This window comes from Embiotoca jacksoni, unplaced genomic scaffold, assembly GCF_022577435.1.
Source record: "Embiotoca jacksoni isolate LCO1_2020_lvr unplaced genomic scaffold, fEmbJac1.0.p SCAF_9, whole genome shotgun sequence".
Classification (NCBI taxonomy): Eukaryota; Metazoa; Chordata; class Actinopteri; family Embiotocidae; genus Embiotoca; species Embiotoca jacksoni.
In genome coordinates, this window is record NW_027185447.1 from 17,868,396 (window position 1) to 17,892,485 (window position 24,090).

Consider the following 24,090-nt stretch of genomic DNA (forward strand, 5'->3'; position numbering starts at 1 on the left):
TAACAGGAACAATGACTTTAATGAAATTTCAGCACATATCAATAGATGGCTTCATATGTACAATATCATCATTTGAATGAATAACACAAATAAGGCATTTCAAGTATTGAAAATAACCAACTGGTATCACATTTGTGGTGAAATCAATCAGTTTCTGGGTAGCCGACATGTTACCAAATTTGATTGGCAAAGCCATTTAAGAGGTGATCAAAGGCATACAAGTATTAAACAAAAAAAAAATGGTAAAATGTATCAAGACACACGATCTGTAGTTGTAAAACATGTCCTTCATAATGCATCTGGTTCATCTTAACGTCATCGACATCTTACTTGAATTCTTCAAACTTTGGCTGTGTTGAGTTTTGTGGGTAAGAAGAGGGACAATTCACCACCACTATAGATAAAGTTCATGTGCACAAGAAAGGACAAACAATTTATGTACAATATTTTTCCTCTAACTATGTTAAAAAGAGAACAGAAAACCCTGAGGGCTGTCAACCTCTGTACTTGCTCATCGCATGTCCTTTGATATATTCCTCTCCTGTTCGGTGCTTCGTCTAAGACATCTGTCTCACGATGTCTGAGGAGGGACGTCAGATACTCTCCAGATTTTCATCCAAATGCACAGGCAGTCACGTTCCATCTCAAAGTTGGGGGAAAAATGATGAAAATATATTCATTACAAGGTTATGATGAAGTTTCCTGCAGGCAGCTTGGAGCGTCAGTATTTTCAAGAGCCTTGAGCAGGATGTGCTTTATTTATTCTACATCTTTTTACACTTTAATTTGAGAAGTGTTCACATTTCTTAAAGCAACAATAGGTTCATTGTCTGTTGTGATAATTGGTCCTGTGATAGCGCTGAAATGAGAAGGAAAGACACATTTAGAATGATGTAAATATCACAGAAATGAATATAAATTGTGTCTTTTGCCCTTTACAGAGCTCCGCAATTAGGACAGTTGAGAGAAATTAATTAGTATCGGGGTGTCCCAGCATAAACGAGGAGGCTGACCTGCAAATTAACCTTTGCCCCAGAGGTGTTCCCTTGCATCTCTTCCGCAAAATGTTAATATGTTGATGTTGTGTATGGCTGAGTGTTCTGAAAAGAAAAGGAAAGTAGAAATTGAAGGGTTAGACTGTGTTGTTAACAAGTCAATTTGCGCTGAAATTCAAACCCATAACCGTGCTGTTTTGTTGATGCCATAGCGCTCTGCATTTCTCTCACAGCTCTGCTGTAATATCTCGCTTCCCGTGGTCAAGAGGGGTTATCTTACCCTTGTGGTTTTGATCTTGTTCCCGGCATAGCACATCCAGCCTGAGTTGTCAGGGAGCGTCTTGCATTCCTCCCCCTCCAGGCAAGGTTCCATCTCACACCACCATTTCCCAATTACTATGGATGCTACAGGCAACAAAGACAAGAGAAATGGCATTGCAGCTAACTTTCACCTTACGAGCGTGATTAAGACCAGATAGCACCGCTGGGCTGTTTATGAACAGATGGCCATTAGGTGGGATTGTCTGATTGAAAATGACCAAATGTGCCATGTCAAAGGTGTCACGAAGTAAGTTGGCCCGGGGTTTGTTACATGTGTATGCTTTGTGTTTCAATGCAAAATAGTCGCCTTACATTCTAATTATATCACAATGTGGCTTCTTTACGAGATGCAGTTGAATACAGGTGGAATTGAGGCTTTATATTGAGTGAAAGGATTGGTAGGTGTGACTGAGACTTGACTTTAATGCACACTACATTCCTGCCATCAGGAGAGAAAATTGCCTTAAATACAGGGTAAGTAGACAGTAAATGGTTTGTAATGTGTGACAGAGGAAAAAAATCTGTCAGAGTTGACACAGAGAGACCTCAAATTCCCCCAGTCCGCTCAGAGATTGCAGTCATATTTGCAAAAGGATTTAAGATAAAAGCTTCAGGTGAGAGGTTTCCTAAAGCCAATATGTGTTTTAGTTGTGTGTCAGACGCAGGCACCAAATCCATTTCTTACAAGGGATTGAGCATGTGCAGCAGATATTTGTCAAGGCATGTATAAAACCATCATGAAAAACCTAAAGGGTGCATGTGTATTGAACACCCATTTTGTCTGCATCTCTTTGCCTTATGCTATTTTTCTTTATTTCTTTACTATTCCCTGAGGTGTGCTTCAGCGGTTGTGTTCGACTGTCTCGTGTTGGACTTAAAGCTTACCCCTGCAGATACCTTTTGCTGTCTGTCAGCAGTGGCATTTGGATACGACATTATCCCAGGTAATGTTAATCTTATTTGGGACAAGGCATTGCATGGGTGACTTCGGCTTTGTGAGCGATTTGAACAAATCTGTGTATCTTTACAAAACATAGCAGTTTTGTCTGGCAGGATTTTGCAGACAATGTGTGGTGGAAATTAATCTGAAATACTGAAAACATTCTTTTCCTGCAATGTAAGCAGATTCGACACAAATACTTTGTTCTCATGCAGCCACGGGGCAGGATCGTAGTAAACCTGATCTAGTAGAATAGGCTGATATTTTAGCTGCTGATATACTCACCGTCAACACATGAAGGCCTGTTTCTGGTGGTTCCAGCCACCTTCCCCGGCAGACAAGAACACTTGACTGTCTGCGACCTCTCCTCAATACGATTCTTATTACAGCACCTGTGAGCAGCGATTACTTCGCATGTGCCCCCCTCTGATAAGGAGAAAAAAACAAAACAAACAACAGACTACATTAAGTCAGCATCTCCAGGGTAAACAAACAAAGCAACATTTGCCTTCTGAACAACTCACTGTGTGGACATTTGTGGATTAACATAAACTGTCATAACCGGTGGAAAGTCATTTATTTCTGTACTTATCTACTGTTTTCAGGTACTTTATTTAAGTATATTCTACTTTTTGCTGCATTTCAAATCAAAATATTTCACTTTTTTGATCCACTACATTTGAATGCTAATGATTACTCTGAACTGTCAGATATTTAATCAACAACTGCATTTATAAGCATAAAGTACTCTCGTGGGCAAGTTTCTCTGGTGAAATCATTTTCTGCTTTTCCCTCCTGAGCAAGTTATTTGGACAAAACAAGGCATCTGCAGATGTCCTCTTGGTTTCTGAGTCACTGTGATAGACTGATGCTACAGTTGTAAAATATTGTTGCAGACCTACACTCAATGTATTACAACTAGAATTATAAGTCACTTCTCAGTTACATAAAAAAGAAGATTACAATCTTATGAAATGATTTATGAAAAATTAAACCAGGTACTTTCTTGTGACCCTGTGGAAGAGAACAACCCACAGGTTGAGAACCATTGGACAAACCTACCTAACTCGACCATATAATAGTAACTAGCTGCTTACCCACTCCTTTAACAATCAGATAATGTAAGCAAATAATAATACAAAGAAATGTATCCATGTGAGGGGCATTTAGTTGCAAAATAAGTTTTTTTAGCTTGGTTCTTTTAGTGTATCAAAATGATAGTACAGCACTAATATTTAACTAGGATTGTGAATAAATAAAAAAATATTTTTACGTTGGAGTATTGGTAAAACATCTGAAGAATTTTTCTACCAATAACTGTCATATTCATGTTTCTGCTCATATTTTGAATACTTAAAAAATGTATCATATTTATCTTGTGCTTAATCTACATTGTCCATATTCATGAATTGTTTGTTTAACGCAGTGCAGTAAATGTAAAACATCATACAAGTTTGCCGTAAACTAGAATAATTATTCCAGTGCTTTACACTCTTTGAACGAGCGAGGCCCCTGCAGCTTGTTGAATGTAAAATGATGATGAAGAGATGTGTGAGAGCAGGCAGAAAAAAGACATCTATTAGTGGGAGGAGAGGCCTGCTTCAGGGTTATCATGAATATGAACACTGGATCCACCATGCAATTATCACCAAACTACTGGCTGTGCCCTGAGGGATGAGAGGACTGAACCGAACGGACGCGACCCACCTCAACTGCTGGCCTTTCCCACCCACCGCGCTCGGTCTCTCAGCATATGAGAGTTGAGCAGCTAAGGACCATCTGACAACTACACCCGTAAGCATGACACAAGATCAAGGAGGTTCTAGAGAGAAAGAGCCGTGAGAGGGGAAAAGTATCTGGTATATTGCCAGGAAAGTGATTTGAAGTAATGTTTGACAATGAGCTGTGGGTTTGTGAAATGTGTCATGGCTAGATTTGCATATATCGCTTTACTGCATTTGAATATTTGGGTTTGTGAGGTCCTCTTAATGCAGAGCAGTTTCTTTGAGGCACATATGCCGCCTTGCACACAACCTAAAGAGAAAACCTGCTGAGCAGTAAAGAGCACTGAATCACCGTAAGTAATCATAATTCAATCAATCAACAAGGTGGTGACACATAAGCTCCCCTAATTAACATGCAAAAGCGATAGGCTATAGAAACTATTTCAAAAATGAAATTAGTTGTGAGCAGATATATATCTTGAACTTTTCCAATGAAGCAGGCATCCATTATTGATTGCTTGATAATATTATCTAACATAATTGTATTGAAATCATACATACTGATAAGCAGAATTGAAACAGCTGGTCGATAACTCCATTAGTTGATCAACAAACAATGAATCTGCAACAAACTCAAAAATAGTAAATTAATCGTTCGACTTGCTTAATTAAGGAAAAATGACAAATATTTGTTTGTTGTATTAACATCGTAAAAGCTGCAACTAAAAATTATTTTCATTACTGGTAAATTGGCAGGTTACGTTCTAAAACTAGTGATCGATAGTTTTGTCTATGGATTGTCGGAAGAAACCTGGCAACAAAACCTCACATTTGATGAGATGGAATAGGCAAATACCGTGCATGCTTTATGGAAAAATGACTAAAACAATAAATTGAAATTTCAAAACAATTGCTGACTAATGTTCTGTCAAATGAGAAATCTATCTGATAATTGTTCCAGATCTAAAAGTGTTTAAAATACATATTAATGTCTTCCTTATTTCAAATATAATGAGTTATAAACCATTATGTTTTGTTTATACACTGCCTACATTATTAAGTGTCCACATATTACCCATAAATGCTACATTGGGGTGGTTGGGAGATGTTTATAAAGTATAAAGTGATATAATTTACTTTTGAATCACAAATCTCAAGAGGCCATTCGGGATTACGGCAGTGTGGATACAGCAATTTTAATTTTGATTTGTCATTGTGGAGATCGCTGTATTACTATATGTTCAATCCACAATTTCAAACGCAAGGCAAATTAAGTCATAAAGCAGCTTAAATTTAAAAGGGAAAGAGGGAGATAAGATTTGTGAGCCATCATGTGAGCTCCATTGGGGATTAATCACCGCGGCCCATAGTGACCTGCTGGGTAGAAGTAGATCACTGGGCTTATGTCACTTTGATTCTCCCTTTTTTTTTTTAACCTCATTGCATTTAAAGTGATCACTATCTCGTCTTACATACGTAAAACCTCAAAAGAAGTCAGGGTTGGATTATGATAAACATGATTGGAATTTATTTGGGATTCAGTGTTTTTCCTGTGGGAATATCTACCCTGCCGGGCTGTAAATCAGCTCATGCTGAAATAATTGACAAGTATTAATAAACAGAACCAGTTTCAGGTTCAGGTAAAGTTGTTAATTGGATAAGGGTGTTTAAAGAAACAAAATTAATAGCTAAATTCCAATACAGTGAGAGGATAGGATTAAGAAAGCCTGTCTTTTTCCTTGTTTCTTGCCAAGTCTGTTGACTTTTTCAGGCTTATCATGACTCCTGGCTCTACTTCTTAGAAAACATCAACAGCCTTTGGTTTAACTGAAAAATATCCAGCTCTCGTCGCTGGTCTGGGAGAATGTTGCCTGCTGTCTGATGCACTCAACAAAAGGGCATGTCTGCACAACGTTAATCGTGATGTACCAGTGGAAGCAGTGGGGCATCATTTGAAAACAACAGCCCACAGGGGTTTGTTCTTCTTAATGCCTCTCCTTAATTGCATAAGACAGCCCCAGATTTCCTCTTTGATCTATTAAAAACACACTACTCAACAGAATTAACTTGCATTGCTTGGTGCTAGCAAACAGAGCAAAGAATAGGGATACTCTATATTTGGAAATCATCACCTCCGAAGAATACATTAAAATCAAATAAAAATGCAAATCAGCGCGGTATTTCCAGCTGGCAGGTGTACTGGGTACCTTTAAACAAAAGCAATGCCACACTGATGAGCGCTCTTCAAGTTCACCCGTGGTTTCAGCCTACAAGTACAACACGCTGCATGCTCCGAGACCCCGTCTTTGCATGATAAATATTTCAGAGGGAGACAGAGGATAACATGGCTGGGTATGAATGTTCTCCTCAGGTGAGAGGCTGGAGCCATGCAAGGGTATAATTGTTTTCTGTATTTCCATTTCTCCCATTATCAGCGAGTATGAACAAAGTCAGTCTCCCAAATGACAAAGGGCTTCAGAGTGTGAGTGTGTGTGGGTGTATGAGTATGTACACACTTGTGCTGCCTCTCCACCAACATTTTGATTGACAAGGAGTAAGGGTCAGCTACAAATTGCCATTCATCGGGTCAGAGGTCAGGCGGAAGCAGAGGGTCTCATCTGGAACTGCCCTGTTTTTTTTGTAGCAATGCTCCCTGCTCCTGCCTCTTCATAACTCTGAGCCGGAACACGGAGGCTGTCAGGAAATGAGGTGACCACCTAAAACAACCTGCACCCAACGGGGCACAGCTCATTTTTAGGTCCGGAAGAGCTGAAAAATGTTATAACTTAGGGCTGTATCTGGTAGGAGTTTTGTCGCGTTTTCAGGGATGATTTGTTCCCGGTGTTGTTAAGTTTCTCGTGGTGATTTATTTCTTGTGCTAAGATTTCTTTTGTTGGTCTTTTATGAGAAAAAAAATTCGCAGGGAACAATGAACATCTGCTGCATTTAGCGATGCAGTCCACGGCCCAAATTCCGCCGCTCTCTGTCTTGCTTGCGTTTGTCTTTGCTCTTGAATAATTCTACAGCTACGGCGAGGATGTCCCATGCCCGTGAATTAAAATTAATTTGACATCAATACCACCTTCATATTTAACCAAATCAAGCATTGGAAGTGGAAAGTGTTCAGAAAAAGTTACAAGAAAATGAAAACATGAAAAATGACTAGCCTAATTTGCTTTCTGCTTACGTACAGAACTAATTGCATGATACGGCGGTGGATCTGACTCGATCTGATTGGAAACCCGGCGACACGCCCCCCTCCCAAAAAACGTTTTGAAGCTTACTTTCTCGTTAATGGGGGGATTATTTTCAGATGGACGGCCAGAAAACTAATAAGAAGGAGCGCCTTTAGCTAACAAAACCGAGATGAATTGTGGAGAAATTCTATTGACTGAGAATTTTATGAGACTAGATTAATGGGATGCTATGCAACTGGATGCTTTTTTTGGAGACAACCTCTAGCGGTGTTGAAAAGGCCAGGGTCACTTGGACTATTCCGCCACACCCCCTGGGAGTGGTACGTTCCATCGCTGAGCTCTCCTCTGCCACAATACATTAGAGGTGGTAGTCGTGAATGCGTGTCAGCGCGTTTGAAGGCTTCACGCGTGCGTCCCTTGACCTGCAGGTAAGACAACTGCAGATACACCGTTGCGGTCACTCTTACGGTAGTAGTCCTTAATCATGTTGTTCGTCGTAGCCTGTAATGCTGAATGGTAGCGCGATGTAGCGTCCATTCATTCTACAATTAACACACTGTGTGGTTTCTTCAGCGCTCCGTTGAGATCTTGTTTAGTTAATCACTGATGTATGAAATGTGTTCCTGAGTCTCATTGTTTCCAAGTACCCTGGCTGTGTTTTTGTTTCTTGAATTGATGTGGACACTTTGTGGTAGTTATGCCACATGACGTCGAGAGACCATTAACTTATTCTTTATTAAATTACATTATTCTCACGTTGTGTATTCTTCTCCGGTTTCAGAAACCACACACACACACACACACACACGCACACACACACACACACACACACACACACACACACACACACGAATGCGAGCAAACCCCCTCCGTTCTGTATGACCAACTAAGTTGAATAAAAGTTCTTCACTCTGGACTCAGCAGTGATTTTACCAGTCACTTCAGTGGTGGGCTGTGATTTCCAGAACCCCAGGTTTATAGAGAGGCCACTGTCGGCCAATCTTTTCATTTCAAGTGGCACTTTGTGGTATTACGGCTTCAGGCACTTCGACATGGGCCTCATTTTTCAGAGCCGTAACTGTCAACTTTTACACACAGTCAATGGTCAAAACTACAATATTACGCATGCATATTGAAATTTAAATTGCTTGTAAAACCTAAACAAACCTCGACACAACTTCTCACAGAGATCTACTTACTTCATTGTTGCTTTATGAGATGGAAATTTGTCACTTAACTGTAATGCTATTATCTACACAAATAATGTCTCTGTCTCAGCTGCTGGATGGAGAGCGACCGTCGTTCAGTCGCCGGGCTCCGGCACAATGAGTCATGCTAGAAACCAAAAACACTGCGTCGAAATCTGAAGAGTTATGGACAGCAAGCCTGGATGAAAGCAAATGCTGTCAAATCATGCTTGACATGAACGCGTAGCGCCAATTCAGAGTTTCTGTGGATCTGCGGGTCTGCCTGCCTAATGAATGTGAACAGGGTTCATGTGGGACCTGTAAATGGTTCTTCAGACGTGATGAAACAGCCATTGCGCAGAGGAAAATGGTCAGTCTATCTCAATAGAAATGTCACCACGCAATAAGTATGCAATGACTCGCTGTCTACTGTAATGAGCCCAGACTGTGGTTGTCTCTGGAGACGCTGATAGCAAGTATACCCTCTGAATGGCAACACTCCTCTGCCATCTGTTCCAGGCGTTCGACACACTGAATACATGAAAAAATACAATATTTGAAATTTATGGAGGGACTCTGAACACCATCTATCATTTGAGTAAAACCTAATAATCCAAATGAAATGTGTGGATTTAATGAACACAGCATATAACTGAAAGGATCGCCCTGAGAGGAGTCAGTGTTACACTCCATATACAAACCAAATGGAAAGCCTAAGGGACTCAATTTAGCAGATAACCAGTTCGTCTCATGGGACTTCAGTGACTGGCAGCCAGTGGCACTATGTGTAAACCCTGCACTGAATGTGTGCACTCACACCCGAGTGCCACGTGACGATATGTCTTGATGACTGTGTGACATCTGAATAACTCTTAGCAAGCTCAGTGCTGCGTCCATGTCACATGCAAGGGCCCATAAATCCGTGATTCCTGTGGTTAATTATTTTGTAGCTTAAAAGTAATTTACTGAAGACAGCAGGCCCTGATTTCCAAACCACAGCAGTTCGTGTTTTAGAGCGCCATGCCTGTCACCTTTTAATGGGAAATGCATCCAAGGTGACCCATAATAGGCTCCACTTTTCCCGCGCGTGCTCTCCATAGACGTCCAAACCAGCAGGGTACGGCGGTTTGGTTGCTGACAAGAAATGGGAGCGCCAGATTAGAGAATGTCAAATTAATGCAGATGGAAGACAGTGAGAGGCACAAAACATGTGACTGCATGGTGTCAACTTGAATGACTATTTTTTTTTCCCAGCCCTCTGCGAAATCATCTGAAGTCCCTGCAGTACTGTTGTTATTCCAGGCATAAATGTTGGGGAGAAAGTGAGTGACATATTGCTCAATAAACTGCAAGACAAATTTGTTTTTGAGGCAGGAGAAAAAGCTGTGTTGGTCTAAATGATAAGAAAAAAAAAAAAAGCTGGAGGAAAGTTGAGAATTTTAAATGTCTTGCAAATTAGTCGTGTTTGAGAATATCTTCAGATATTAAAAGCGTCAATACATGGTGATATTTTTCTTTCCTTAACATGAGTATATTTTTATTTCTTGCTTGTGTGAGCGTGTGTGCATGTGCTTGACAGAAAAGGGAATCAAAACAATTCAGAAAACTACCAATTGCTACTCTGAAGAGGCACTGTCCATGACAAATAAAAGCACAGAAATTCATGAAATATGGCTGGTGTTTCTGACAGCATGTCACGCAAGGAGACTGTAAGATTGGTCCTGTGCAGTGGGCCAAAGATGGGTGATACTTTATTGAAATGCAAAATGACTCCTCGCAGTGCAGAGCTGGCGTTGTTTTAAGATGCATGAAAACTGCATGCAACAGAGGAAGCAGCGAAGAGTGGGTCAGGTTTTTTTTTTTTTTTTTTTTAAATATGTATTTAAATATGAGCCTCAAAAGCCTGTCGTCTCATGTTGTCACATACAATATGGGCCCGGGACACTGGAAGACTGGTACTGATCAAGGGCATTAAATGCTATTTGGACTCTCAACGAGTGCCACATGTAAAAAGCTCATAGTCATTTGGGTTTTTATGGTGGAAATACGTGACTTGTTGAGCATGACATTGAAGTACAGCAATCACACAACAGCTTTCATGTCCGTTCAACAGACATATACAAAGGCACTCTATTTGCTCCTCTTGTAGCACACATTTACTCTTGAGTTTTCTAAAAACAGGCAAACGGCAAACAGAAAAATTGCAACGGAAAAATGTCTTCTGTCAGTGTGATGTCATTTATTTTTTAAATGTCAAGCTGTTCGTGTCCCTCTATCTAGCCCTTTTCCCCGACTGGCAAATGTCCAGAGCTGATATTTCATATTTTTAGATCGCCTGCTCTGATGAAAGAGTTACATTCACAGAGAAGAAAAGTGGACAGGGACAGAGCCGAGTTAGAGAGCCTTTAGAGAACAGCTGCTTGCCTCTGATGTGACTGCTGGCCCTCCCCGCTGACGACCAGACGAACTACGTAGGGTGCCGATGTGCACTGCAACATGTAAACTGTGTAACATGCATAATGCAAAGGCTAAATGACCTTTCATGCTGTATGACATGTAGTCTGAGGAGACGGTGGCGAACAATATGCAAGACTGCTGATAAGGGGAGAAATATGGCAGATATTATCTTTACTTACTCAGAATGACACGACTGAGTGTCACATGATCAAGATTTTGATCACATCTAACTGCACTTAAGGAGAATTTACAACATGCCTTGTAGGGAAATATATTCCGCACATAATACAACATGTGGATTATGTTCATTTTACCACATTACATTCATTATTTCTTAATTTACGGTATAGAGTATCAGATTTTAACCTGAACCTAGAAAAACTTCTTTTTTTTAATTGAAATTTAATTTCTTCTGTTGATGCACGACTTGAAATGTTTCAGCCAGTTTTTCCATCATTTTGTTCATATTTGACAAAATGTAATATCCCCAATTTTGGCCCCCATTTTCACACATGCACACTCCAGTCTCTGCAGGAAAGGTAATTGGATCTGTAGTGTAAATATGCCAGAAGACTTATGGCACACCCAGGAAAGACTGGAGCTGGGAAAAAAAAAAATCTGCAGTAGAGCCTGATAAACCCAATATTAATTACTTTGCTTATTTCTAATACTCCCCTCCCCCTTGGAACCAATTAGTAAGTTGAGATGCTTCTTTTCAGTTTAATGAGGTCTAAGTAACGATAAAGAATTGAATATTCCTGCCAAGCATTTAAAACAGGCTACCACAAAGGCAAATAATCTCACAAGCAAGCATTCCCATTCTACAAGACGTATTTCTTTCATTGAGAAAATCAAAAGTGAGGAGAGGAGGCCCCATTTTCACCACAGGATGAATTAAAGGCACTAATATTCATGGCGATGGGGGTTAGCCGCATGAAATAACTCCGAATTGATGGACCCAGTTTTCACTCGATTTAAATAAACTGTGTGTCTAACAACTGGGTCAAAAAATCGTCCCAAAAAAAAAATTGCATATTAATTCCACCACAAGTTGTCGACAGTGAAGCGACAAAATCGTCAAGAGGAGTAAAGAGAGGCTGAGGGCTGCCACACCTTTAAGATCCCTCACAAGGAAAAAATAAAAAGAGCGAGGGAGAAAGCACTGTGACAAACGTGTTACATCTCTTCCCTCTTTACACTTCCATATAATGTGGAAACATGGGAACTAAGCACCGGGTCAGGAGCACATTTTGCTGTAACAATCCTCAGCACATACAAGACAAAAAGGTCAGAACTTTGTGATACAATATTTACAAACAGTGGGGACACAAGCTATCATTAATTCACCAGTAGTTTTTGTTTCATGGGGAAAAAATGTTGAATTAAAGAGGAAGAGTGCTCACACATGAGCCCACACAGGATTGTGCAACCACACACATCAGCAATTACTGTGAAGTGCGGTGATGGAGGGATCCTTTCCAGTGTGAGGGCTTGTTTTGATTCTCTGGCACAGGAACAAAAGTTAAAAAGGTTGAATTGATTTTTTCTTTTTCATGTTATTAATCAAGAGAAATTTGAATTACTGTCACAGTGTCTGGCACAGCATTTACTGTCGTGTTTTATCCTGTAACTCAATGGGTTTAAGGGTCTGATGCCAAATGCAGCAACCTTATGGCTACAAGTCCAGCTGGAGGTTTAAAGGACTCCGGACCATTGGCAGTCGCTTTCCGGTCATTGTCTAATGATAGCGTGTGGAATACAGGCTGCAGGCTCAGGGTCCTTACCAAAACGTAACACAAAACAAGATGCAAACAGGACAAAAAAATAACACAAAATGAAATTAGATACGTTTTGTGTCTCTTTCAGTATGGGTGTCTTGCTCTGCTCGCTGCACTCATGGAAGAGGTGGGCAGTCATTTACATGTCTGTGTCCAGGGGCCCGTTGACTCATAATCTGTCTGTGGCTATAAACTATTCAGGGTTACAAATAGCAGCTATTTATTTCATATTACAATATCTAAAGTTATTGATTTGGTATTCATTTATTACACTGAATAAACACTAACTTTTAATAATGTAGTTTATTTTTGCCAACAAGCAGAGCTTAAAATGCGAGTCTTAGTGTATTTTAAATGTGCTCCTTTAGCCATGTAAACTGAGGCCAAGTCAGCCCCTTTCAAACATACCCAACCCTCTGTACCCCCGTCCAAAGCAGAAGCATTAAAAGTTTTATAGTAATTACACTTAACATCATCATTATGTATTAATTGATATCAAACATTGATGTTATCCATAAACTCTGTTGAGAAGTCACAATTCATTTTCAGCCATGTATAATTGTAGCTACAGATAAGCTGGCCCAATAACTTTCCAAAGCATTCAAATCAGCAAAAGTTCTTATTTGGTTTTCTGTTTTTGCACACAACAAAAAGAATGATGTCTGTAATAGCGAAGCTTTGTTTGGACTATTTCTGGATAAAAGCAAACCGAACACTTTCATCAGGATTCAGGGTTTCAGAGTCAACTATCCTTGAGCTATGTCAGCTGTCATAGAAACATATTTAGAAAACTGCTGCTAACTACAAACACAACCAGGGTCTCAAAATCGTGTTAATGACCCCAAGAGGATACACAGCTTCTTATACCCGAGAGAGAAGAAGCGGTTTGAAACAATCAACTAATCATTGCGAGGCAAAATGTGTTCCCGTCTTCTCAGCATTTATTAAACAGTGGGGCTCCTGTATGCGCAGTCCTAATGATGTCCTGGAGAAGCACTTGGCCAGAGGCCGCCATTTATGTGAGCAAAGCTTTAAAATAAATGCACAAATTTTGGGAGGAAGAGTACTCTGTATATCCCTGAGGAACTGTTTGGCTTAGTGCTCAAACTGTTTACTTACATTTTACATCTTTCAAATTGCTGTTCCACCCAGAAAAACATTTGGCATTTTGGTGTGCTAACAATTGAATGTTTTAAACCCTCAGCTTTAGAGTGGTGGTTCCCAAAGTGGGGTCAAACTCTGGTCCATTGAAGATGGGTCAAAGGGGCTGCAGGATTTATCATATAATAGATCTTTTTTTGGTTGTTTTTAAATAACAAGTTTAAAAAAAAAAAAAGATGATTTACTTATTTTATACATTTTCAAAACATACCAAAATATTCAAAACACTAAATTAATCACAGCTTGACAAGTCTTTTTTAGCTTGTTATCATAGTAACAAAAGAAGCTCTGACTTTGGAGCTTTTTAGAAGTTCAGCAGTTAGAAAAGCAATGGGAGGATTTGACTTGATAAACACAGCTCAAACAAATAGCGACAGATCTTAGGGTGCTTCTAATTGCAACGATTTCATGTGTCCTCGCTCCTCAGATGACCCTGGAAATTGTTGCAGCCCGCCATCATGAAGTGCATCTCAGTTCACTTATTTGCTGTTAGGATGGGTGAGCGCAAAGCCCCCAGGAGCAGTGCAGGGCTGTGTAGTGATTTTAGCGTGGTGGACAAACGGTGCAACTACAACTCATCATGTGAAGCTCACTTGCCCAACCGTCAGTTTTTCCGCCCTTAATCATTAAAAAACGAGCAGCTGTTTTCCGTAAATTTTTTCGTTTAAAATCCCAGTGAAATGACTCTATATCCTCTATTATCAGAGTTATGTAGTCCAATAACATTATTGAAACTCTAAAAGACTCATATAATTACTTAAGAAGGAAAAGGACGCAGGCTCTACAGACCAAAATTTCCAGAGGCACGCAGAACATCCAAATCTCATGGCGGAACATGGAAAACTTTTTTGCCGTATGCGCCACTGAACAACTTTGGTTTAAATGAATGAGGCGACCTCTCGTGAGCTGGTATCAAGTTCATCTATGCTGAGCACAGAGGAACAAGGAGGCTGCCTGGTTGAACGAGTGAGGCTACACAACAGCATCCTTTATAAAAGTGTAGGACGATAAAGAAAGACCTGTCTATCAGAAATCTGTTAATCTGATTGGACGCTGCAGCTAACTGGACTGAATGAACACATTCAGCTCAGGTGCAAAATCACCATCAGGACAAGATTTGTTTTGTGGTCTGATACATCATATCATCAAAATGAACAAAACGATTAGTTACAAAACTTATTAAGCAACTTTTACCCTCAGAAAGATTTTTATTTTTTCCCATTTTAATCTGTATCATAGATAATACTGTAGTCAGGGACAGCCTGTTGTCTTTCAGCCGTAACGATATTTAAATCAAATATTGTTTTCATGAGGGTGTGTGTTGGGTATATACAGTAGTATATTTTGGGGTCAGATATATTCCACTTGCCCTAAAACATACACTGTGTATTCCTTCATTCCTTTAAATCTTGAGTGTAGTGCTGTGGATGCGGGTAATCTCTGTCTATTCTCTTCTTTTGCCTCATTCTGGGACACTGATAGGGTGCATTAATGCAGAGCCAAAGATTAAAAAAAAAAAAAAAAAAAAAAAAAAAAAAAGTTTGTTTGTGTTATTTTCTGTCACATTAAGTATGAAGTGATGGGACTCAAACACTTTTTTGATAGATCAAGGTTGCAGGGCTTTAATGACAGCAAATCTAAAAATGAAGACATCACAGTAGCAGCTGATGAAGATGATTGTATTTTTGTGCCTGATGATCAGTCAGATATGACTTTGACAATTCTACCTCAGAGATAATGAACTTCACAGCAAAAGATCGCACGGCTGCCAGCAGCACGTTGCAATGACCTCAAGATGTGACTGATTTGCGATTGCTGTACTGACAAATGAGTAAGTGCCATTATTGCTTATGTGTAATAATAACAACATTCAGCCAGTGTCAGTTAAGAGCCAGTTTAAGAGTGACTAAATGCTCCACCGAATGTCACAGGTCCTTTGTTCCTACGGCCTTTCCGGTTATACAACTCCTCCTCTTTCCGCTGAAGTCATCATCATTTTACAACTTACATAGTCTTTGCTGCTTCGACGCCATTTCACTGCGAGGGTTAATCAGTTTGTTCTGGTTCTGATAATGCAATATCATCAATAGAACATCGCTAAATTATTGATGAAAACAAATACATAAACTAGAATTTCCACCGCAGGTGTATGGCTCCAACAACCCAAGTCAAGTAGCAGGTTACGTCCATATCTGTCCAGACATCTTCTACCTGAGTATCTTTACAACCACACCAGTTTGTAGGATTAGTGTCACCAATTCAGTATCTGGCCAAATGTGAAATATGGTCAGTCTCCCTCTCTGTTATTGAATTGAATAATGACCATAAAAGGGTTTTTATACAATATTTTGATGTCACATTGAAGTTGACCTTTGACCTTTTGGGTATAAAAAAAGTAATCACAATTTGATATGTATAAAATGTTGTCCTAATTAGAGCATGAATTCTTGAGTTATGGACACAAACATGTTTTGTGAGGTTAGGTCAAGTCAAGTTGAGTTAAAAAAAAAAAAAAAAGGTTGACTTTTGTTGTGCACATTATCAATCAGAATTAAACGGTCAAACAGACTTGATCATAAGAAAAGATAATCAATAAAGACAAAAAAAAAAAAAAAAAAAAAAAAAAAAAAGATTAAGTCAACACAAGCACAAAAAAATGTCGGAGCAGCAAATACTGTTAATGTGAAAAAGCCCGAAGGAAAGAATAGGTTTTTAAATGGCTTTTAAACTGGTATGAAGGTTGATGACCTGCTAGGGAGGGTTGTTCCAAAGGTTTGGAGCTGCAACAGAGAAGATTAGTGTGACCTTTAACCTTTGAGGACCAGCATTTAATCAGTTCATCCTTGAGTACAAGAGAACGTTTGTGCCAAATTTACTGAAATCCCCTCAAGGCATTCGTGAGATATGTTGTTCTCCAGAGTGGGACGGACATCCCAAAAATATAATGCCTCCGGCTACGGCCGTCACATAGGCATGGAGACGTTTTTTTTTTGAGTGGGCGGGGAGTTGTTCTCATTAATAATGTGTTGGAAACATTTATTTCAATTTGTAGCTCAGTCTGCTCCACAAGAAACACTTCTTTAAAGACCCGACGACATGGAGGGTTAAAATGAATAAAAAAGAACTGCAGCTTTCTGCGACCTTCACCGAGCTGACGAACTTTGCGCGCCGTTCACACCTCTGTTGGTCAGACCAGAGGATTCTGGCATGGATAAAGAAACAGCTGGTGCAGTCCTGAGAGAGGGAGAAAGCTGGCTAATTAATTAAGCTGTGGGCTACAGAAATTAATTTTGTATATAAGCGTTGTGACCACAAACCATAGCCACAGCGCAGAATTGGCTGAAAGACTTCAATTAAACGTGCTGTTTAAACAAACATCCATAAGCTTAGAGGGGCTCTCTTTTATGAATAATTCATAGCCTGAAAGAGGAAATAAATGAGAAATACTAGAATATGTAAAACCTATTTGTAGCTGTGAGCATACAGTAATAATTAGGCCACTGATTGTCCTTAGATTCATTTACTTAAGAATATATTTTTCTTTCAGGGCTAACCAAGGAAATTACATGAATACTTTATTGCTGCTAAAGTGTGATACGACACGGCTGAACAAACTTCGCTTCTACTCTCAGAAAAGCTTTAAAAGCAGTAAAATATCTCTTTTAAGCCTTGAGGAAGAAGTTTCTGGTATTTTACAGAGCAGCCAATGGTCCCTCCACAGTAACATGTGTAACACCATCAGGACAAAGTGGGTTTGCCGAGCTCCAGATGTGGCGAGGCCTCGGGCTGATGCTGCATGCCACTTCCCATTGGCACTGCAGCGGAGCAGCAATGACACTAGTCAGAGCATGGTTGAGAGGAGGTCTCGGGGAGGGTTGAAGGAAGATGTATGTCAAAATAATGTGCCTCCAGGACACATTATATAAGGCTATTAAATTGTCAGTGTCTAAAACAGTGCATTGAGGATACAACCTTTGTTTGTGACAGCTGAAGATCCATTTTTCATGTTTGTTTCATTGTGAGCTTTACCAGCTACTGGTTTCTTTTGTTGGAGTGCAAAGAGAGAAGAAAATTCCTTATCCTCTACTCCTCGCAATAGAGCGCCAGAAAGAGAGACACGAGGGATTTATGTGGTATTTTAACTTTAACTAAAAAAAAATTGAATTGTAGTTGCACTCCATTTAAAAAAAATATTTTATTTTTTTATCTGAGTTGCTTAACAATGAAAGTTCATCCATGCTGAAAAGGTGCAACTCTAAGAGGCACTGTAGGGGCAGAGGAGGAAGGCTAAGCTGCAACAGAAGACTATTATGGTAGTTAAAAGTGCAACGGGGAGGGGGAGACAGTGAAATAGATATAACACAGAGTGAAGTATTTATGACTTAAATTTGAATAAATCATAATATACAGTGGATACTTGCAAGTGAGTTACTTCTACTGCTCTGCATATCTCGTCTCGTTATGGTCGTTCAGCTGCAGCTACACATTTTGCAATAAACCACAAGGAGAGAGATTATCTGTGTTGAGAATCAGTGACCTTTCAGTTATGAACAGTTTGACCTCGCAACGCCGACTGTCGGTGGGAATGAGTTCACGATGGAGCAAGGCCACCTCAGGCAGCCACTATCTACTGTTTGTCGTACTTTCTGCTAACACCTCCACATGATGCACTGCATCACCAGTGGCACTATTTCCTCCTCTGGAAATATTCTGCTGCTCAACACATTCAGCACGCCTTTGTTCATTCTGCAGTCGAGCATACTGTGTATTTCAGTCTCCAACAAATATCATGTGTCTGACGTGTTACTCCTGGAGTGTAATTTGTCATACCTGCGCAGCATATTTATTATAATTTTTTGTATTTGGATTAAATCAATGCAAGGAAGAGGTTATTTTTTCTGTTTAGCAAGTCAAAAATCTAGACTCAGAAAATTGTCCATCAGTGGTTTCCGCTGGACATGTTCAGGGGTCGAGGAATGCACGACCCCAAAAGCAACATCCCTGCCCGGCACTTTACGGATGCAAGGCAGACACAAAATGTTTTCTTTTGTGCACTGTTCACGCTCTTTGCACCAAATAAATACAGCACCTTATGAATCATACCGCATGGAGCAACACTGCTTGTACCAGGAAGGCAGAGAACAGCCCTGAGCATATCTGAGAGAGTGGCAGGCAGCAATCTGTAAGTAGAGCTGTAGGGTGGAAAGCAGGCCACCTTGTCCGAATCACTGAGCATACACAAGCACCTACTCAGGGGTCATCCGGCTAATGGACTTCTGAACACGCATTCTTTTGCAATAAGGCTGCCAATATGTTAGTGCACGAGCGGAGCAGGCACTTGTACAACGTCAAAAGAAATTATTACTGAGAACACATTTTGAGAGATAAACACGAGGCTGCTGATAAATCTGTAATCTTCCTGTCTCGCATGGCTTTTCACACTACAGGTGTTTTTATTTACAAATAATAATTTATACAGAGCTTGTGTGCGTTTAAGGATTATAAAGATCAGACCACAGTTTTAGCTGTTCCCGAAATCACCACACATGAATGATTTGATACATCTCCGTGTAGATCTAAATTTCTATTGGCAAGGACAAAACCTATCACTGGCTGTCCGTAATCTCGATTTCCTCTGGTAATACCAGTCACCGTGAACTTGTGGCATTTCGCTGCCTTTAATGATTGGCCCAATGGTCTGCAACCAATGGCCTTCTTGCCACCAATTCATGACCCGTCAACCCCAATCCTCTCACCAATCCAACAGGCACACAACACCCAGCACGGAACAAATGTCCTAATGTCAGAATCAATCCGGACAGGCCTCCCATCCTCCTCTCATAAAACTGGCATCTCATTTATCCAGGAATGAGGACATGGTAAATGGAATGACAAGGCATTTACACTTTTAGCAGCAGAGGGTCCTGAAGGATTCGCATTGTTCGCTTTGAACTTATTTTTTCCAAAGAGCTACCTGAATGCACATTTGAAATATTAATTCCATTTCCCTTTTGTTGACATGAGACCACTTTTGTGAAGATATCCTATTTGCAGAGTGACTTTTCTCTTTTCTCTTTCCTTTTTAATTTTTTGTTTTTCTCCTCCAACACACAAGTACAGACCTGAGTAATGAAACGACGGTGTTGGAACAGGAAGTCTTCTGACTCACAATATTGAGAGTATTGAAAAGACCCCTTGCTGATATGCTTGAGGTGCACCAGCGCATGGAAGAAATAACAGACACCAAGAACCTGCACGCTCATGCAGCTACTTCTCCCTTTGAAGTTCTGACAGCGTTCAGCTTCCTCTCCTCTGTTGAATCCTGAGAACATAATTATTTACCATAACCAGGGCTCGCATCCGCGTGATGAAAACAAAAGTTTGACTGCAATGTTTCGGTCATATTCTATTCAGTGCAATTTCACAGGGAGCACAATCGCACAGATCAAATTGAGGAGGAGCAGTGTAGCATGAATATCAACTGTAATAGCTCAAGAAGGAAAGCGCAAAGGCATTCATTGTCTCTGCACAGAAATTCTCCATGGTACTAATCTTAATGAAAATCAGCATCTCTGCAATGTTCCCGCTAAATAATTTGTTAATAACTAATATATTAATGAATGTGATGCCTTAATAAAATCAAGACTCAAATACAGAGTGCTATTATTTTCCCTGGGCTTGCAACAGACAAATGAAAAAGCCACTAAACCCAGCTAAATAGTGGCAGTACTCAAGAGGGCAAGGACAGCAACTGAAGAGATGACACAAAATATGTGCGGTAACCAGAGAAAGCACTGAAAGGCTCACCAATCATGTGAATTGAGGTCCGTCCAGGCCTCGTCCCATGATGTTGCTGGATTGTGTCGTAGAAAGTGGCCTGACACAGCTGAATGGCAGTCACACTGACCCAGAGGCACAGGCAGAGCAGCCAGGACATGACAGGACACATCTGCTGAGGACCGGCAGAGGTGAAATCAACTCACAATCCATTATGTTTTCAACCTATAGCCTCAACAAGACAACACACAAACTCTTCTGGATACAAGAGGAAAATAAACACAAATTAATACATTTTTGGACGAGCACTTGTGTCTATAATTGGCTTTGACGCCCCTCAGAGGAGTTTTTTTAGTCATCAGAATTTTTCATTAACGTGATTATGTAAGTATGAGTTCCTCACTGTTTCGTCTTCCTAGTTTGCCCTGTTGTGTCCCTGAGCCACAGCACTGCAAATGTGGAGTGATCCCCGGGGAGTTTTTCCCATGCAGCAGCAGAGATTTCCCCTGACAGGCTGACTCCCTTCAACTCCTGAGCTGAGCTCCTGCCTTAAAACCGAAATCAAACTTAAAGAAAGATAAGATTTCGCGAGCATGCCGGCTGCCGAGGCTTCTCTGTATCTGTCAGAATAATGTGACAGTGACACGGTGGTAATAGGGATCAAAAAGGCTTGTAACGTTTCACCATGCTGTTTTAGATGAGAAAAAATAGAACAACAGCGAGGAATGTTCCTGGTCATAGGAGGGAAATCTATGAAGGAGAAAATAATAATGAAAAAGAAAGTCTCTGAAATTCTTTTACAGCACCAAACTGAATTATGTCATATTTTCTAAATGCAATAATTCATATCAGAACCTATTTATAATGTGTTATATACTAATTTAATCTCAGTATCATGATTTCAACATATTGCATTTTTCAGGCCATAAAACACTTCTATCAAACCTAACTGTTCACATGTGTATTGTGCGTCCAAGAATAAACGTCAGCCATTTTTCAATATAATGAATATTAAGTGATATTATGGAATAAGATAAAAGAAAAATGCATTTTGGTTATTACAACAATATTCCACAATAAATCCTCATGGGAACAGATTTCACATTTTGCATTTTTTGGGGGGGAGAAATGTAAGAATCATCAGGTTAAATCTCTTAATAACGACAGGAATTAGTTTCTGCCGAAAGAAGAAAGAAGTATATCTTACCTGAGCAAGCCAACAAAGAGCGTATAAATATCTCAACAGAGTGACATAATTCCATCCATAATTCTTCTCATGTTGATCCCATCCAATAAATCTGAATTTAGCTTGAGGAGGGAACTCCAGTGACTCTGCCTCCCTGCTCCACACTTTGATAGCAACAGTCCAGTGATTCAGAAATGACCGTCAAGCCGGAGTCAGGAAATAGATTTACAGCTCTTTCAATTCCACCTTTGAAATATCACTGCTTCCCCTCGAGGAGCTGCTCCCACTGACACTGAATTCATTTGCCCCTTCGCATTTATAGGCACGTGCAGAGTGCTCCTTAATTAACTGTAGTGGAATCTCTTCTTTCACCGTCTGCATCCTTCCAGTGAGAGGCAGCCTCTGAGCAGCGGCTCTCGCTGAGTCCCTCCTCAGTGAGCACTAAGAGACAAATGTTCCCGTACAGCCTGGCTGAGTGTAAAGACTGTATCACATGTCTTAAAGCCAGACTGCCTCTGGATTAGATGGCATAGTGGGAATCCATCTGATCATATGCTTCTGACAAATGCAAATCAGGGAAACTGGCACCACTCATGCTGCTGTGACCACATGATTATTTACATTTAGAATGGATTTTCTTTTTCTCCTCAGGCAACGTTTCCTTTCATTCCTTCCGCTTTTTTTTTTTTTTTTAATTTTTTTTTATTGTAAGTTTCTACTCTGCCCTACATTTAGGAAACTAAGAACATGTTTAATGTTTTTAAGTGATTTAAAGTTGGGCTGTTATATTAGTAGATACGAGAACGCGAGGATGGAACAAAGTAAACCCTGAGTCCCTGGCTTACCTCGGTGTTGTTACAGTAAGGTGCATAAAATAAGATTAGGAAAGAACATGCTGAGCAGAAAGGAAAATTTAAAGCAGATTGTGTTGAGAAATAAGAAAGTCCATTCAGCTGCAGGTAATCGTCACCTACAGTAGGGGAGTTCTTCAGTCGATGATGGAGACATAACGATGATAATAGGAAAGACAGGGAGGTGAGCACTGTTATTTGTAGTAAATCAGCATCCAGCTGTATGAGTGGGAAACAGCTTGATCCTCCCTGTGTCCCGCCACCTTCACTACATGGTGAGCTCTACATTTCAAATTGTGCCTGCATATTTTTTTTTTTAATTTTTTTTTTATCACTGCCATGCAGAACATGCCCAAGGCCTGCGAGCTCACAGTGCCATCTCTCCGGCATAAAGACTTCACATTTTATTTTGATGCTTGCAAAGAAAGACAGGGTGCAATCCCAGTTCATGAAGGAGCGAAGAATATCCCGTGTGAGAGGAGCAGCAAGAAATTGCTTAAGATGTAGCCCCACTACAACGCGGCATTAATGTCTGAGCTTTGGCAGAGTCACCTGTGAGCACGGTGGGATGAGCTTTATCTGAGCCATCTTTTTGACATGGAGTTTGCTCAGTTTGTGTCTCAAACACAAAACCTTGAAATTAATAATTTCATTGATCTTTATTCCTGTGACTCACACAGACATCAAGAATGAACTGCTCTAACAGGATAAGTTAAATATTTGCATGCGGCGTAGGTGACATTAAGGTCAGAATCACTGAGTCAAACTGATTATTAAAAGGTGTCTTTGGTGCTGTGATGTCAAGAAAAGATAAAAAGCTGCCTCGCTGACAGCCTACCTCTGAATACATTTTCATTAACCTACCGCAGAACGAATTGCCAAACATTTATTTTTGCTATTCTGTGTCTAATCTAAAACATAAGAGAGTTTCTAACAGTAAATAACAAATGTTCTCAGGGTTAATTCTATGAACTAACAGGCAATTACTGCATTCAACAAAGGCACAGAAGCAGAACATGTGCTGAGCACACTGGTAATGTATTGAAAGCTTTTTTTTTTGGCACCAATCCTATTGAAGTCAGTACCGATACTTCCCCAATGTGCAGCAACCATTTACCATTTATGAATGGCTAATAGTAGGTGCTCTAAATCCTTCACATAATAAAGTTAAACACGCATGCACGCACACACACACACACACACACACACACACACACACACACACACACACACACACACACACACACACACACACACACACACACACACACAAAAACATAAAGCCCCAAATCACACAATCAACAAATGGAAAGCGGTTGGAGCCCAGTGAAGCACAGTCAAGAGCTTCTTTGCTGCTTGTTCAGAAATAATAAGCTGTTTTTTAAATTAAATATTTATTTGAGGATATTTTTGATGTTGTGGGATTAGTGAGCCCACATAGAATACACCAAATTTGCAGAAGTAATAAAATATTTTAAGTTAAGAAATTGATTTCATCTTTTATGTTTGCTGTATA

General features: G+C 40.0%; 1 protein-coding gene across 3 annotated transcripts; it reads right to left on the minus strand.

Moving 5' to 3' along the window:
* LOC138193403 (chemokine-like protein TAFA-1) lies at positions 1-22,143 on the minus strand. 3 transcript variants are annotated; one of them, XM_069141420.1, is made up of 6 exons: positions 21,745-22,143; positions 20,568-20,709; positions 2,542-2,682; positions 1,276-1,400; positions 1,014-1,100; positions 1-859 (listed from the first exon to the last, which is right to left on the minus strand). In XM_069141420.1, the coding sequence occupies exons 2-5, from the start codon at positions 20,707-20,709 to the stop codon at positions 1,068-1,070; spliced, it is 441 nt and encodes a 146-aa protein (XP_068997521.1). In that variant the 5' UTR covers positions 21,745-22,143; the 3' UTR covers positions 1-859; positions 1,014-1,067. The 3 variants fall into 3 exon arrangements, with proteins under 3 accessions (XP_068997521.1, XP_068997522.1, XP_068997523.1); XM_069141421.1 differs by having other exon boundaries at positions 20,568-20,712; XM_069141422.1 differs by lacking the exon at positions 21,745-22,143 and adding an exon at positions 20,941-21,005 and having other exon boundaries at positions 20,568-20,712.
* Positions 22,144-24,090: the final 1,947 nt, after the last annotated feature.